The sequence below is a fragment of the Typopeltis vanoorti genome, chromosome 22 (assembly GCF_054136105.1).
Source record: "Typopeltis vanoorti isolate ZY-2024b chromosome 22, IOZ_Tvanoo_1.0, whole genome shotgun sequence".
Taxonomy (NCBI): Eukaryota; Metazoa; Arthropoda; class Arachnida; order Uropygi; family Thelyphonidae; genus Typopeltis; species Typopeltis vanoorti.
The window spans coordinates 10,981,727-10,998,621 of NC_143570.1; the positions used below are offsets into that span (position 1 = coordinate 10,981,727).

Consider the following 16,895-nt stretch of genomic DNA (forward strand, 5'->3'; position numbering starts at 1 on the left):
CCTCCAGTATTCCTATTTTTATTATACCAAGGATCTCTAGATGTTTATTTGAATTAGTGACTGCGCATCAGGAAACCCTTTTATGGCATTAAATATTACTACTTTCGGTAGATATCATTCCTTACTCTTATATACATTTTGGCTATCCCTTTATCTAAATCTCGTATTAATTATCTGTCTTCCCCGCTCACAAGCTCGGTTGTTTTTTAGAACAGTGTATCAAAGAATTAAATTATCAGGCAACACTCTATTAATATTTAAACAGCAAAAATTTAATTCACATAAGACACATTTTTACACTGCATTTTCAATAATAAAAGGAAACATCACAATTTAAATCTGCATAAATAGACTAATTAAGTTCCTGCATTATCTCACAGAAAATCATGTCACATGTTTAACTAATTTTCTTAATGCAACATAAGTCATTTATACTGAGCAATGGTACTTGTTACTAAATTATTAAATCTTACTCATTGAACACATAAACAATATCTTTTACACTCAATTGCTCTTTCCTTTCTATAATATTCTATAGGCAATTTTTCCTTTCTGGGAATATTCTATAGGCAAGTTTCACCAATTCAGCAAATAGTTACACTGACTTATTTCAATCTACAAATTCCTACACTTAATCACTTTATAATCTTTAACTGTTAGATATGCCTATTTAGATCAGCTTCTACTTACAGTCCATTAATAAGTGTTCTCTTAAAAGCTCAAGGAAATTTAACAAACGGGTCAACTCACTTTATAGCTGCTACCCTCTGTGTACTTGGCTTCGAACTGGACTTCCGTTCCGTGTCAGGTTTTTTTCAATCCCTCTTTACGCTGGCAATAGGTCTACTGATGTTTCTAGGCTTCTGCTAAGTTTCAAAATAGTCACATTTTTAGACAACAAAAAATTTGCCACTTCCTGAGTTGATTGACCTCTAGCAGCACTGGCAATAACCCCCCCCCCCCCCAAAAAAAAAAAAACTTGGGTGTTTAAATTCACACCTCAAAAAAGCCAAGAGTAGAACTTGCATTATTACAAACAATAATACAGGTGTTAGGGCCACCATGAGATGGTAGCAGTTGTTGCTGTATACTCTTTTTTTTTTCTGCCCCTTTTCCTCCCCTTGATGCATTGATAGTTTGTGCTTGCTATTAGTGAAGACTTGGAAGGATAGAGACTGCCTATCCATCTGTCTTCAAAAGTAATGGTTAAAGTGGATTAGCCCACTTCCTCAGGGAATAAAAGGCATTATACTATGTATATTTTTATATATATACACATTAACCTCTCAAAAAAAAAGTGAAAAAATATATTCTGCATATGTGAATTCACTGGAGAAGTGTTCATCTAGGCTGCACAATTTTTTTTTTTTTTTGTTTTTCAATTATGTTTTGAATCTCATTGGTTTTTTATTCCTCTCCCAAGGCATCCTTAAAGAGATTCTTAAAGAGTGCTTCTAACTCCCTTCTTTTAGCCTAAACATTTTGGAAAATGATCAGTCTCTGTTGTCATCAGTGCAGCTGTAGTGCATGAATAGATGGGAGGTGAAGTATGACAGACATCTGTAGTAGAAATATCGCATGTTTCTAATTCAGACTAGTTATTGAGTATATGTTGTCTACAGTCAACTTTTCTGAAGTATAGAGTTCAAAACAGTAGTATTTTTTAGTTATCACAAAAATTTTCACTTATAGTGAATATGTTGAGTACCCCCCCCTTTCCTCAATAAATTAAGAAGAGCATTTGTAGCACATTTTTTTTCTCAGTTTGGAAGAATTGAAGTTTCCTGGTATTTTAAGTTTCCATTTTTTATTTCTCATGCTCAGTTGTTATATGCCCACCAGTTGAAAACACAGTATGCATATTTGTAGTGCAAGCTGTACTTGAATGCAAAACATTTGTATCAGCTGAATATCTTACAGTGAACTTTAGGTGGCTTACCTATTTCATGTATAAGAGCTTTTTAACAGAAAAGGAGTTAGTTGGTCTCATTTGGTGGTTGCAGGGTCCCTACTGGAAACTCAGTTTTTCATTCCACCATGCATCCTTACCAGAAGAATGTACACAATTTAACAGATGTAATACACTGGCCTCATAGGCTTAGTTGTGTTAGCCACAACTCCAAACAGCAATAATGTATTTCATTATAGGCAGTGTAAACCTTATGTCTCATCCAACCTGAACACAAATCAAACTTTTATATGTATATTTTGGCAGAGAGGGGAAGAGAAGTATTTTTATGATACACTTTTACTTAAATTTAATTGATTGATTGTTGACATTGAATAAGAATTAAAAATTTTCCATTAGGCTTTTTTACCTCTAAGTCAGTTTGCATCACTTCTTGGTGGATCACGAAAAAATGTATCAAGCGCAAGTAAAAAAAATATGAAATATGAGGATGGGCTAGAATCTGGACGTCTTGAAAATTTACTTGAGGTATGTTTATTTTAATTAAAGTTAATTGTAATTCTGAATTTCAAATTCTCTTAGTGAATAATATACTTTGATTTTCTTCTTGTGGTTGCTTAAGAAATAAAGCTAAATAACTGGGAGAAGACCCTTCATGTAATCTTTTAATGAATGCAGAGAATTGACCAGGGTTTCTGACTTAATGTTCAATCCTCACCTTCTTGTGGTGCATCTCTCGCATCATATTTAGAAGTTTTTGAATTTTATTTGTGTGTGTGTGTGCGTGGCAAGTGTTAAAAATCTGTTTACCATAAGCTCTCCCTTGCTGTATCTGCACGCAACACTCATGAACACAATACTTCTGTAATGGAATGATTTTTCATGATGAATATTTCTAGAAAACACCTGTAAAGATTTTGAACATCAATATTTCATATTGGAGGATGGATCCTAATGCATCATTGTCTTTAAAAGTCCAAAGAGAAATACATGATGCTTTTAGCATGTTATTAAGAAGCTTTATGAAGAGAAGAAAGATGCTACTGTTCAGTCATCTCTTGATAATTTCATATGGAAGGTTGAATGGCCAAATATGCTACTATTTATACTTTATTATATTACATTGCATTAATAATTATATACTGAAATCTAATTTGTGTGTGTATATCCTATTAAATAAACTAACAGAAATAACCTTTAAAACATGTTAATGCACTATGTACTGTAAACTCACATACATCTACTGTAAACACATAGACAATAAAGCGTGATTAACAGGTGAGGGGCTACAAAAATTATACTGAAAACAAAAAAAAAAAACCCAAAAAACTCTCCAACTATATTTGGAGCTTCGAGAGCAATGAATATTGCTTTCATGCCATTTCTGAAATATAGGATGCTGGAAAGTCTGAGACTTTCCAACCTTACTTAAATATCTTTGTATCTTATATTCACCTTACTACCACTTAACTCTTTGTCCACTCTGTGTTTTCCCTGTCTGTTATTCTCAATAACTTCTCCAGTTTCAGGCTAGCTTATGCTGTCTTATTACAAGCCAGACATGCTTCACAGAGGAAAATTTTGCTATTAATTTAGAAAGAAATACCTGAGCATATAAAATTCAAATGGCCTAATCTATCTATATGCTTGCTAAGTTTTTATTTATTTTTACTTTTTAATGTGAATTCCACCTATGGCTTTAAACATACTGTATTTTGAGTTTCTTCTAAGAGTCTAATAATGAGACACCACTTCAGGCCTTTATTAATCAGGGTGGTGATCTCATACTGGGTGCGAGATCACCTAATGCTTAATCGTCTTAGAATTTTACAAAAATCCATACCTGTAAGGATTCAAATCCAGTTTGTTGGGTCGAGAGCAGGTACCCTCTTCACTCAGATAGCCAGATTGGCAGTTCATTCCATGGTATTTTTATAGTGCTAAACAGCACAAGGCTGAGAATGATTGTGCAAGATGTGTTCTGCAAATAAATCATCCATCTCATTTAAGATTACAATTTTCTATGGAAGATATCATTTAATAGGTTCATGCTGGGATGTGTTTTGCATTCTACACATCTGGCTGAACTCACTGTACCATGTACATGTCCCCTCTGCAACTGGCAGGCACGTTTTTATGCCTTCATCAGTGTATTTGAGTGACTATCAAGTTTTTTTTAGTATGATTTTCATGTAAAATGAATATTTATGAAAAGTCTTCATGGTATAAAAAAAATCTCATAGTGATTATATAAGTAAAATGGATATTAGATCCAGCATTATTTCAAAGTCAAATGTAGAAACTATGAAAGTTTCATAAAAATAAGTTGACCAGAGAGCTTACGGGAATACACTCACTGGCATTCATGAACGAGATTCTGAACAAGAGTTTTTGCTCTCTTAAGGTTTTTGCCTGGTCTCTGAGAAGAACCAACCAGTTCGAAACAGTTTTCAGGCCAGTAAAACTTTATCAGAATGGATTAATAGAAAGCACATATATAGACGCTTGGGTGGCACCTAATATCCACTTATTTCAAATTATATAACACAACTTGCTTTTTCAAGCATATCATGACATAAATGGGTTGGTTTCTGTGCCAAATATATATAAATATCTAGCAATATTTTAATTTTTTTATTGCAAGTTATCTGCAAAACATGAAAGTTTTTTGCAATCAATAGTTTCCTTTCTTATCTCTAGAAATATAGTTGCACTTATGTATGATAGTGTGATTAACTGCTGTACCGCAACAATATTTTTATTTAATTTTTAATGTAATTAAACATTGTTTCCAGAAAGGGATGTATATTCATTGGAAAGAACAATAAGCACAATTCATTGAACTTGCAAATATTTTTTTTTTTTAATATTCTGGTGTTGACTTACCTGTTTATTTAAACATGGTTTCTATTCTTATTTTCCTCCAGCACAGTCATCAGAAATAAATCAAACATATTGTATAGAAAACACCACAATTGTTCCTTTCATAAAATAATGAGATACTTTTTTATATATATATATATATATATATTGTTGAAATTAGGATTTACTCGGGATGTATACATTTATAAAAATAAATTTAACTGACTAGAACCCGAGAAAGTATAACAAAAACCTTTAATACATCACAACTAGTTTCATCGGTGATCCGACTTCTTCAGGTGAGAAATAAAAACATAAGACATAAAATAACACGGTAAAAAATGAACTTTACAGCTTAATAAAAAGCAGAATAATAACAGTCATATTTGAATAGGTGACCGCGTGCTACCGTTGGCATGAGTAGAATGTGTGCGACAGCTAATTTTTGAGCGCCAGTACTGGATTACTGCGCTATGGGAATCGGGTAAATTGTAGCTAAGATTATTGTTTAAATGTGAAGGGTCCAGAACTATTTCTTTTGATTCGATGATTCTTCTTTCGAATTCATCCTTGCAAATATATAAATTAGTAGTGCGTTCCCAATCAACTTGATGTGGCTGTTCTTCAAGGTTAGAGTTTGCCGAGAAAAGGACATGACTGGAAAGGGCGCTCGCTCGTGCTCTACTGTAGGAGATGTCACGTCTATGTTCCTCAAGACGAAGTGAAACAGATTTGTCTGTCTGGCCAAAATAAGGTCGACCACAGTTGCACAAAACTTTATAAACACCAGGAAAATGCAGATGGTTGTGTTTTGGTTTTGGTCGACTCAGAAAAGAACGAAGTTTTGGCAGCGTAGTATAGTCGGTCTTTATGTTGAATTTTTTCAGAATCTTAGCTAGTTTTGGGGTAAGAGTGCTGATAAAAGGCAACTGTATATGAGTGATTGGGTTGGAGTCATCTTCTTGTCGAGGATGTTGGCGTGGTCTCAAGCGTTTAGTGATGTTACGAGACGAATATCCATTATTTAAGAAGGTGTTTTTCAGGAAGTTAAGCACTGTTTGAAGGTCTTCTTCTGTGGAAATGAGACATCTTGCTCGATGGGCGAGGGTGGAGATGATGCCCAGTTTCTGAGGTGGGAAGTGATGAGAAGAACCATGTAAATATCATATAAAAATCATGTAAATATATATATAAAATTTTGGAATAAAAATTGACATTTCTCATATTTGTCTGTCTGATACCCTACCAGGTTTTGAAATGCTAATTTTGCATAAAGCTTCACAATTCTTTCTTTTACTTCAGATTTTAAAATACAAATCAGCCCTGCTAACATTTTAGGGTTAGCAAGGCATTTCTTGGAAATAAACTCTGAAAACTAGTCTTTCTATTCTTGTTTAAAGAATAGAAGGATGTGAAATCATCGATAATTCTTAGAAAAGATTTCCCTTATCCACTATTTTAAAATAGATTTTTAGAGTATTTTATTGTATTTCCTAGTATAGAAAATTTTGTTTTGCTTGCACCCATGCAACTGGTGGTATGTGGTAGGTATTAACTATTTTTATAAAGATGAATAACTTGTAAAATAATGTACAGCATAGAGCCAGTCCCTCAGTTGCATAAATTTGACTTAAATTCAGACTTATTCAAATTATCCTGAAAGAGCTATAATTGTCTAGAAAAATGGCAAACTATAAAAATGTTGCTTAACCTGCCTTCACTTTTAACATGACATCTACCTTAGTCTTGCTTTCAGCACATACAGTGCTCTATTTTTAATATTTTGAGTGCAGCATATAGTTTGAGTGTTTATATATTTTTAGTTTTTGCATAAATCCTAATGCCTCATTTCAAAAAGAAATAATGACCCAGAGATTGAAGAGAAGAACTTATGAAGAGATGACGGTTCAGTCATCTCTTGATAATTTCATATGGAAGGTTGGTCACTCAACCTTTGAATTTCATTGAATTCAATAATTACATATTGAAATCCAATTTGTGCGTGTGAATTCTTTAAAACGTGTTAATGCACTCATGTTAAAGGTTTAATGGAGTGAAACAGCACTAGGAAAAGATTAAAAATAGTGTTTAATTCTTCCAATATTTTGTCTGTTACAGAGACATCAGGCAGTACAATATAAGACTTGTAACACATGAATGTTAATGCATTACCACATACACTAACTATAAACGCATAATCATTAGAGTATGATTAATGGGTGAGAGGGGATTAAATCCGAGTTAGTAATGTTTGCAGAACGCAACTGTTATGTAAGTCAGGGACTGCCTCTGTTGGTATTCTGTAAATAAGAATTTACAGAATACCAATTTTATTATGAGTATAAAAGATATTCACATACTTTATATTTCAATTTTGAAATTATAAATAACAAAAGAAAATTATGTATGTACATATTAACATGGAAAAGTCTATGGTGATTATAACACTGTTACTGAATAAAAGAATATTAATCTTAGAGAACAAAAAGATAAATATAAATAAAAAAAAAACACAAATAAGCACAACAGATTAATGATTTGCTCATTAAGCACTAACAGAACAAGTGATTATAATTGATTGATTTGGCTCTCCTTCTAGTTGTTATTAAGCTAATGATGTATGTACAAAAAACTATTATCCGTTAGTTATTTTTTGCAAAACAAATTCATCTTTTTTTTCCAAATGTATCCCTTCATAAATTTGTACATGCATAACTAGTTTATAGGATGACATGTAATTCATTCTCTATCACAATAATTTATTGCACCCTCTATAAAACCACGAGTCAATTATTGGATATTTATTTTGTTGACTATAACAAGTCTGTTTATATTCTTGCGTGTTCTCTTCAATATGCCAGTCATTTGCAAATGGTTCATATCTGATTAACACAGATTTAAATATAATTACCTACACTTTTTAGAATTTTAGTTTAATACTTTATCCAAGTGTAAGCAAACAAAGTTTGCGCATGAAGTATCTTCAGGACTTGTATAGGTAAATATGACTTCTCTGTTGCTTCCACCTTAGTATCACCAAGGTGGAAGCAACAGAGAAAGTCACCTTAGTATCACCACTTCTGGGTCTTGCTCCCACTGACAAGACCTCAATAAAGGTCGAAACCAGTCTGGGTAGTTGCCCTTCCCTTAATGCATAGCATTATACATGTCTGCAAGGAGATGTGCTTTGCATTATGGGAGATACTAAGACAAGTGATGAGAGCTTGGTCCACCTTTACCATGAGTTGCCTCAGTCCTGAAGATACTTTAAGTGCAAACTTTGTTTGCTTACACTTGGATAAAGGATTAAACTAAATTTATTATAGTCTAACCAAGTGGGAAAGGATTAAACTAAATTTATTATAGTCTAACCAAGTGGGAAAAAACTTCCAACAACTTTTTAGAAATTTAAAAATACAAACAAATATAGAATTTCTCTTAATTATCAGTTGCTTATGTAACCTGAAAACAAAAAAGTATTTTCTCTTCTACCTAGATTTGGTTTTTCTGGAAAGCATACATAATTTGTTGTTGCCTGCCAAACCAAAGGCACAAGACAATTTGTCACATTCCACTCCTTTGGTAAGTATGCAGTCATCCAATTTATCAGGCGATTGTCGTGAATGTGTTGGAATTCTGATGGATGTCCATGCTATTTTATATGTGATTATTACTGATAGCAAATGCCTTAGTAAGTCTTCTAGCTGAATCTGTGAAATGGGAAAATCCAGCTGGTCTTTTATGTATATGTTAAGCCATTCAGGAGAAGACTTTGCTATTGGAAAAGTTGATGCACAGGTATATATGAAAGCAAAATGAAAAGAATAAATTTATGTAATTTAGTTGTAGAAAAAAACATGTTTCATAAGATGTTCACAATGCCTTTTTCATTAGTTCACATTGCCCTTGCTTCTTAAGTGTATTTGTTTGTGGCAGGGTTTCATTAGAAAATTATGAGATCATTGGCATTGTTAATGTTCTAATACTTGTATAATTATCATCAAGCAGTATTAGGAATTCTTTAATGAAGATATTAATCACTTGTTAACATTTTCTGGTGCATATCTGAAGCATGTAATTGTGTCTGAAATATTCTTTTAAAGGTCTATGGAACTGTGATGTCACTTTTTTTAATATTTTATTTATGATATTCAAAGTCAATTTTGATCATGCCTGTCATTTTCATGTTTTAAAAGATGGTTACACTCATTATAATAAATTTAGTTTAATCCTTTATCCAAGTGTGAGCAAACAAAGTTTGCACCTGAAAATATCTTCAGGACTGGGGTAAGGTAGTACAACTCCAGGCAACTCGTTGCAAAGGTGGAGCAAGTTAACATCACTCCTATCTCAGTATCTCCCATAATGCAAAACACATCTCCTTGCAGATATGTATAATATTATGCATTAAGGGAAGGGCCACTACCCAGACTAGTTTCGACCTTTATTGAGGTCTCTTCAGTTGGAGCCAGGCCCAAGTGGAGATACCAGGCAGAAGCATTAGCAAGGTCATCTCCACCTATAGGAGTTGCCAAATGGTGTGTCACCTTTTTATTAAATTACTCTGGATTTAGAGAAAGATGTTGAAAGTATATTTTTCACTTGGTTAGATTATAATAAATTTAGTTTAATCCTTTATCCAAGTATGAGCAAACAAAGTTTGCACCTGAAAGTATCTACAGGACTGGGGTAAGGATAAAGGTCGAAACTAGTCTGGGTAGTGGCCCTTCCCTTAATGCATAAAATGCATAACATTATACATATCCGCAAGGAGATGTGTTTTGCATTATGGGAGATCCTGAGATAGGAGTGATGTTAGCTTGCTCCACCTTTGCGAGTTGCCTGGTGTTGTACTACCTTACCACAGTCCTGGAGATACTTTCAGACGCAAACTTTGTTTGCTCACACTTGGATAAAGGATTAAACTAAATTTATTATAATCTAACCAAGTGAAAAATAAACTTTCAACAAGTTACACTCATTACTTTTGCTGATGTTTCAGCCTCACTTGAATTACATTAAAAAATCTGATCTTCACTCGTCTCAAGAAACAGTTTTGAGATAGATGCCCAACTCAGCAGTTAAGTTTAGTCTCTAAGTTTCCGATGAATTAAAAATATCTTCGATAGTTAATTTCTCTTAAAATTTATTCAGTTTTTTTTTTACTATTGAAGTTTATCCAACCTTGATCTGTAGAAGTAATGCTACTTCATATTTTTATTTATTTTTTACAAATGTGTATGTATGTGGTTTGTGCATGTCAGTATAAAACATTTTTAAAATTATTTTCAGAGTTTAGACCTCAGCTTAGAACACACACATTTAGAAGATCTTTGCAAAGAACTTAAACAGAACCATGCTATCACTACTTCTCTTAACAGGCATGCTTCACGGAGAGTATCTTATGTATCATCTAATAGTTTTTTCGAAAACAAACATGGTAAGCTTTTCCCCCTCAATTCTCTATTTAGTATGCACTATTATTATCCATGAATTATTTAAAGGTGTGATGATGACAGATTGTTTCAGTGTTTATATATATTTTTAAAGAATTGACCTTCAATTTTATTTTTAAATTGTAAGAGCTTTTTTTTACTCATCTTAAATAAATTGTATTGCATTCATTAAATTATCAAAATGAAAATTTCTGTAAAAACCAGATTTGAGTACTTGTTCTCTGGTGCAGGATTCCTGCACTAGATAGCAAGCACTTTTTTTTCCAGCTGCTTTACACTTCCAGTGACAGGATGGATGGTGGTGGTATCACACTGTGTAACCAAAATCATCTACCACCTGAGGACTTTTCACAAACATGCTGCAAGGCATAATGGAATTTATTTTTTTTCTCATGAATTAACTTTTAATTCATTTGATATATCCTCATTTGTTTATGGCTGAATAATGTGTATTTTTCATTTTATTTATGAAATATATTACTTTACATTTGCGCCACTAACCAACTTTTAATAGTAACCAATATTTCATTCAACTATGAGAACCATTGAATATTGTGTCATGTGATGTGAAATGCATTGTAAATAGTTTAAGTTTGCAAAAACTATATTTTAAGCACTGTAGAACAATTGGTTATGCCCTTCAATTGGAAAAGACCCGAGTTAGACTCTTGAGAGGAATCTTTGTGTGGCTTTTTTAATTGAAAGTGAGTTAGCTGATCTCATACAGAGGTAGCAGGATTTTTCTAGAAACTTGAGTTTTTCATCCTGCATACAGGCAAATCGGCCAAAGAGAACACATGCAATTTATAGACAAAAACTACTAATGGCAGTGGGTTGGAGATGGGGTTATGTGTTGATGATTGTAGTGCCATTATATGTAGCTGGAGAATTAAGTAGTGGAGATGAGTCGTGTGTAGTTGGAGGATTAAGTAGTAGGAAGAGAGTGAGATATGTGTGTATTAGTGTGCTCTCCTACGATGAGTCCTGGGACTCCTTGGAAGTGTCACGTAATTAATTAGTGGCACAAGTTGAAAATAATATATTTCACAAAGAACAAAATTCAAAATATGCATTATTCAGCCATAAACAAATGAGGATATATCAAAAGAAGTAAAGATTAATTCACCTGAAGAAAAATAAATTCCATTATGCCTTGCAGCATATTTGTAAAAACTCCTTGATTGGTAGATGATTTTGGTTGCTCGGTGTGATAATACCACCATTGTGTTACTGGAAGTATGAAGTAGCTGGAAAAAAAATACTTTCTCTTCTATGACAGAAATTCTGCATTACAGAGCTGGAATCCTATTTTAAGCTTCAGTTCATCTGCCCAAGTACTAAATGTATGTCAGGAAAGAGGTTGTAGAACTCTAGGTCATCCCTGGAAGGCAAGTTAGAGAGATTAAGTATGTGAAGTCCAGCTTCTGATGACATGCCTGGTGAATGAATGGAATAAACTGCAGTGGGCATTAGGCGTCTCTTCAGTAAATGTTTAGAGAAGTATTTAGGTGTGGTAGGACCTGTAAGAGATCTTTCACTTGATGAATAGTTATTGTTGTGTAATTATGAGCCATGCAGCCATTGCTCTGAGGCCAATGTGTTCTTATTAATTGTGTGTATTCTTGTATTCTTCTTGCTGTACATGAAAATATTTTTACAACCACAGCTAAATGTGGACATATATTTATTCTCAGCATACTAATAAATTATAGTACACAAAATATGTATTATAAATTTCGTACATATTAAATTGCAATAAATTTTTGGCAAAAGTTGCAAATTTTCTAAGGACGCAGTTAATTAATGTACAGTGCTTATAGAAAACTATGCGGAGAGACATTTCACTATGGAATATGTCCACCCTGAACTGCAATGCAGCTCTGGCTCTGACGTTGTACCATGCTTAGCATCAAGTGATTCAGGAGTTCTTGAGGCAAACTGGGCCTGCTCCTCCTTCAGAGCAAGTAAGGCCTTGTTTGTTGTCTGGAGGGGAATTTCAAGTAGCAGTGCATCTCAAACGTGTTTTACGAGGCTGAGATCTGGGGAGAGCGTGCTGGCAATTTGATTTCATGAGATACTTATGTCTCCAGAAGTATCTCAACTGCTCATACACGATGCGGTGTGGCATTGTCATATATAAAATGAATTCTTCGCCTACAGCATCACAGAACAAAACAGTTGAACATAACATTGAAGAACTTTGTTGCAATATCATTCACCAGTCATGGTCCTTTTTTCAGCACTTGTAGCTTGGTGCATCCATTAAGCATAATACCTCCCCACATCATGACACCAGCACTGCCATATCTATTCCTTTCAAGACCATTCTCTCAATGGTAAGCAGTACAACTTTCACGGTAGATCAAGTGTCATTTAGAATTGAAGGAAAGACAAAAACGATTTCTGTAATAGCCCATTGGTGTCTTGTCCAATTTTTATGGATATAACACCACTGAGAACATGATCTGTGATGAGCTGTAGATAAAGGGACGCAGATTTACAGACCTTCGGGTGTATAGGCCAACTTGTTGCAGATGTCTTGCCGCAGTTTGTCGAGATATCCCCGGACCTGCAGTTGAATGGAGCTGACCTGCAGTGGTGCGTCGATTACCTTTTGCTATTATAACCAAAAATCTATCTTTATGCTCAATGATAGAGCAAGGGCGACATCATAGCAAATGCCTGGACACATTCCATTTGTTTGAAATACTGCTCAGAACCTGGATACTATGCTATTTGCGATTCCAAACTCTTTGGCAATATTAGTAATTCTCTGGATTTCTTCAAACTTTCTAATAATTCTTCCCTGCATGAAATAATCTTAGATGTCTCTGAGACATTACAGGACATCTAAGTTTGCAACTTTATTCATTCACAAAAAGAGCTTCCTTCAAACATAATTTACTTAGCTCAGCCTTTTTGCCTTTTATCCTGGTTGAATGCTACCATGTGATCACTTTGCACACAATTCGAAAATTTGATTGTTTATCCACTTTCTATTTGAAATCATCAGTTATACAGATTGCCACAATCTGATTCCTCTGAATTTGCAGTTGTAATCTTCAGAAATAGATTAATCCTTAGGTTTTTGACACCAGTGTATTTGTTATTTGTTTGGCAGAGGAGATTTGCTCCTTTCTGTTGCGCCCTCTGGTTCCACTACTGTTAAAATATACTACATAAATATTGTTTAACTCTATAATATATGGAACTGTTATGGTATTTATAATAGAGTGAAAACTTAAACATTTATAGAAATGCATATATTTTAAAGTGGTAAATATTCAAATCGATGAGTATTAAAGAAAAATTACAGTATTGGTCTGGTTGGTTGGCCGAGTTGTTAGCGTTTCTGCTCTCCAGCCAAAAGGCTGCCTGTTCAAATCCCACCGTGGACATGGATGTTTGTGATTGTCTGTGAAAATATTGGTGGTGGTGGATGCAACTACACCAGCACCATCTATAGTTGGTGGATTGAGAGGTGGAGACAGTTGTAGAGTAGGTGCCCTCCCTCGATGAGTCTTTGGACTCCCTGGTGGTGTCACATAATAATAATAATATTATACTATACTTTTTGATTAATGTCAGGCAGGACCTCATTCAGTCAAAACCTCAGTATCTTTGTTGTCTGTAAAGTGATGTTATACTGAAGTTGTCTTTATTTGTTATAAATACTTCTTTTAGTTACTTCGCACTAAATCACTGAATGTGCTATAGCTTTCCAACCTTTAATAGGTGTGATTGATATAAAATTGATTAATTTTTTCACTGATTTGTTGTTGAATTGATTAATCGTGGAGTTTCATTCAGTTGTCTTCTGATTAACTGAAATTTTAGTGAATAATTTTCAATAAATTGCCTTTTGATGAAGAATTATCAAATGCATGGAAAAGCTTATATGTTGGAAGTACATAATAATTTATTTTCATGGTATTGATTACAACACAGAATGATAAGAAAATAATTAATATTAACTTATTAGCTGATATTTTGCTGATATTATATCTAGCATCTTCAGAGCACAAGAACAGTTTGTCACAGTACACAAAACAATTTGGTATGACAGTGGGATTAATTTAAAAAATTGTAATGAACAATACAAGGAACTAAATTTCTAATTAGGCATCATCTATGTTGTAAAAAGAGAAAAGAAGTATTAATTAGATCTTAAAATGACTATCTCCTAGATTTTTGGTAAATTTATACAGCCGTATTTGTTGAGGTTTGGAGTATGTTTTAAAGCTGCTGTTGATTCCGAAAACAATCTCTCTGACTTATGACTTTTGTGTAGCACTTAGTTTTCTTCCAGGTGATCCTGTGTGAAGGGTTATCCAAGGCATGGTCTGCTAGAGCCAACTTGCCATAACAATAGTGCCAGATGTATTTTTTATGTTCACTGGCAGATGTCAATAGTTCTTCCTGTCTGTTCCATAGAAAGCCAGGTCACAAGAACAGGGCAACTCTCATCTATTCACCTAAGGAGAAGAGTTTCTTCTTAGGTGAATGGATGAGAGTTGCCAATTTGATATATGGTTTAAATTTGTTTTTTGTTATTAAGCACTGCTGGATATCTTTTCAGATGTGCTTTGAATGTATGGAATGATAACAGTTTTGCTGTGGTCTTTTGTGATAGGCAATAGAGAGGATTCCTGGGGAGCTTTTAGTATCCTTTTTTCCCTATCTTATGGGGATTATAGCCATTGGTTAAGAAATTGTGACACAAGTGAGTAAGATCATCTGTAAAATGAAATCACAGAGAGTCATTTTAAGATCTTAATACTTTTCTCTTTTTCAAACATAGATAGCACCTAAATTGTTTCATTTACTATGATAAACTGTTCTTGTGCCCAAAAGATGCTGGATATAATATCATTGAAATATCAGCTAATAAGTTCGTAAATATTAATTATTTTCTTATGCTGTGTTGTAATCAATACTGTGAAAATAAATTAACGTGGGGATGCTTAAGGGTCAAAGCTGTATAACTGAGAGGAGACCTCCACATAGCCTTTAAAGGTATGCGGAGAACCGACCAGGGCTTCTGACCTAATGTCCAATCCTCACCTTCTCGTGATGCACCCTGTTGGGTATCTACTTGGATACTGAACGGACGAGGATGGGCTGGCAATTTGGGATTTAGTCGACCAAATTGTATTCTTATTGGTTAAACCAAAATAAAAAATGATGGTACAACATGACAAAATTTCATGCCGGCTAGGGCGTCGCCCGGTTAAACAAAGCCCCCGTTGTTTTCGCCAAGGAACCAGGGCGAACAGCGAAAAGTCAGCTACTGGAACAAATCTGAAAACAAACCCCAACTCAACATCACCAGAGTTAAAAATCGGTACTATCAACGTAAGAAGCCTGAATGGCAAAGAAATGGAGCTAGCTGAGGAATTAGATAGGTACCAGATCGACATAATAGGGGTGACTGAAACAAAAAAGACCAAAACTGGTGAGATCTTTCTGAGCAATAAATACAAAATGTTATATTCAGGCAATGACAATCAAGGAAAAGAAGGGGTAGCCATAGTATTCAACACAAAATACGAGGCTAATCTTCTTAAATGGCAGTCAGTCTCAAGTAGAGTAATGTGGGCAAATATGAGAATGGGGAACTGGACAATGAGACTTATTTGTGCCTATGGTCCCACAGAAGGTTCTACTAAGGTAGAAGTGGAGGAATTTTTTGAGGCTTTAGAAAAAGCAACTGACACAATGAAAAAGGAAAAGTTGGTCCTTGTTGGGATCTAAATAGCAGAGTAAGAAATGATTGTGAGACATACAAAAATATTTTGGGAAAATTTGGAGAAAAGAGCAAAGCTAATAATGAAGGCAAATATCTGTTGGATTTCTGCTCAGGACATGGACTGGTTATTACTAACACCATGTTCCAACATAAAAATGTGCACAAATTCACATGGAGAGAAGAGGCTAGGAATAAGAAAAGTCTCATTGACTATGTTATTGTTGATAGTGATGTTTTCTCCCTGGTGCAGGACACCAGAGTGTACAGAGGATTTGAAATTGGAAGTGATCACTATTTAGTCTTGAGCAGGATAAAATTGAATATCATATTGAAAAGAATAGCATGTGAGAAAGTTTTAAAGCGAATAAAAGTTGAGCAGCTCTCAGATGTGAACTGTAGACTAAAATACACAAAGATTATTGAAGTAAAAAAATGAAAGAGTTTGAGAACAGGAATCAAACCTTGGAGATTCAGTGGCAAACTCTGAAGAAAACATTGATTGATTCTGCTAGAGAGGCATGTGGTGAGGTCTGTAAGGATAAAAAAATCAGAACTCCCTGGTGGACACAGGAAGTTAAAGAGGCAGTGAAGGAAAAGAAGAAAGCATATCAAAAGTTCCTGGCAAATAAGTCAGCTTTTACTCTTACAGAATACAGAGACAAATGTAAGAAAGCTAAACAGTGTATAAAACTAGCTAAACAAAAGTCATGGGAGGACTTTGGCAAGAATATAGAAAATAAATATCAAGAAGGTGGCAAAATATTCTGGAGGTTGTTGAAGAAACTTAAGAATGGAGGAAAGAGTGCTGTAAAAGGAATTAGAGATGATAAAGGTGACATGAAAACGGGAGAAAAAGATATCCTTGAAGTATGCAGTAATTACTTTGAAAAACTACTAAATGAAACAAGCAGTGATGACA

At 34.1% G+C, this 16,895-nt stretch overlaps 1 protein-coding gene across 4 annotated transcripts in view; it reads left to right on the forward strand.

The window, feature by feature from the left end:
- YME1L (ATP-dependent zinc metalloprotease YME1L) overlaps nucleotides 1-16,895 on the forward strand; it is a 281,286-nt gene that overhangs the window by 37,610 nt on the left and 226,781 nt on the right. For all 4 annotated transcript variants that reach the window (XM_090411850.1, XM_090411848.1, XM_090411851.1 and 1 more), the window contains exons 4-5: nucleotides 2,309-2,437; nucleotides 10,064-10,211. In XM_090411850.1, the coding sequence (XP_090267976.1) occupies nucleotides 2,309-2,437; nucleotides 10,064-10,211 (277 nt within the window). The remainder of the gene's footprint in view (nucleotides 1-2,308; nucleotides 2,438-10,063; nucleotides 10,212-16,895) is intronic.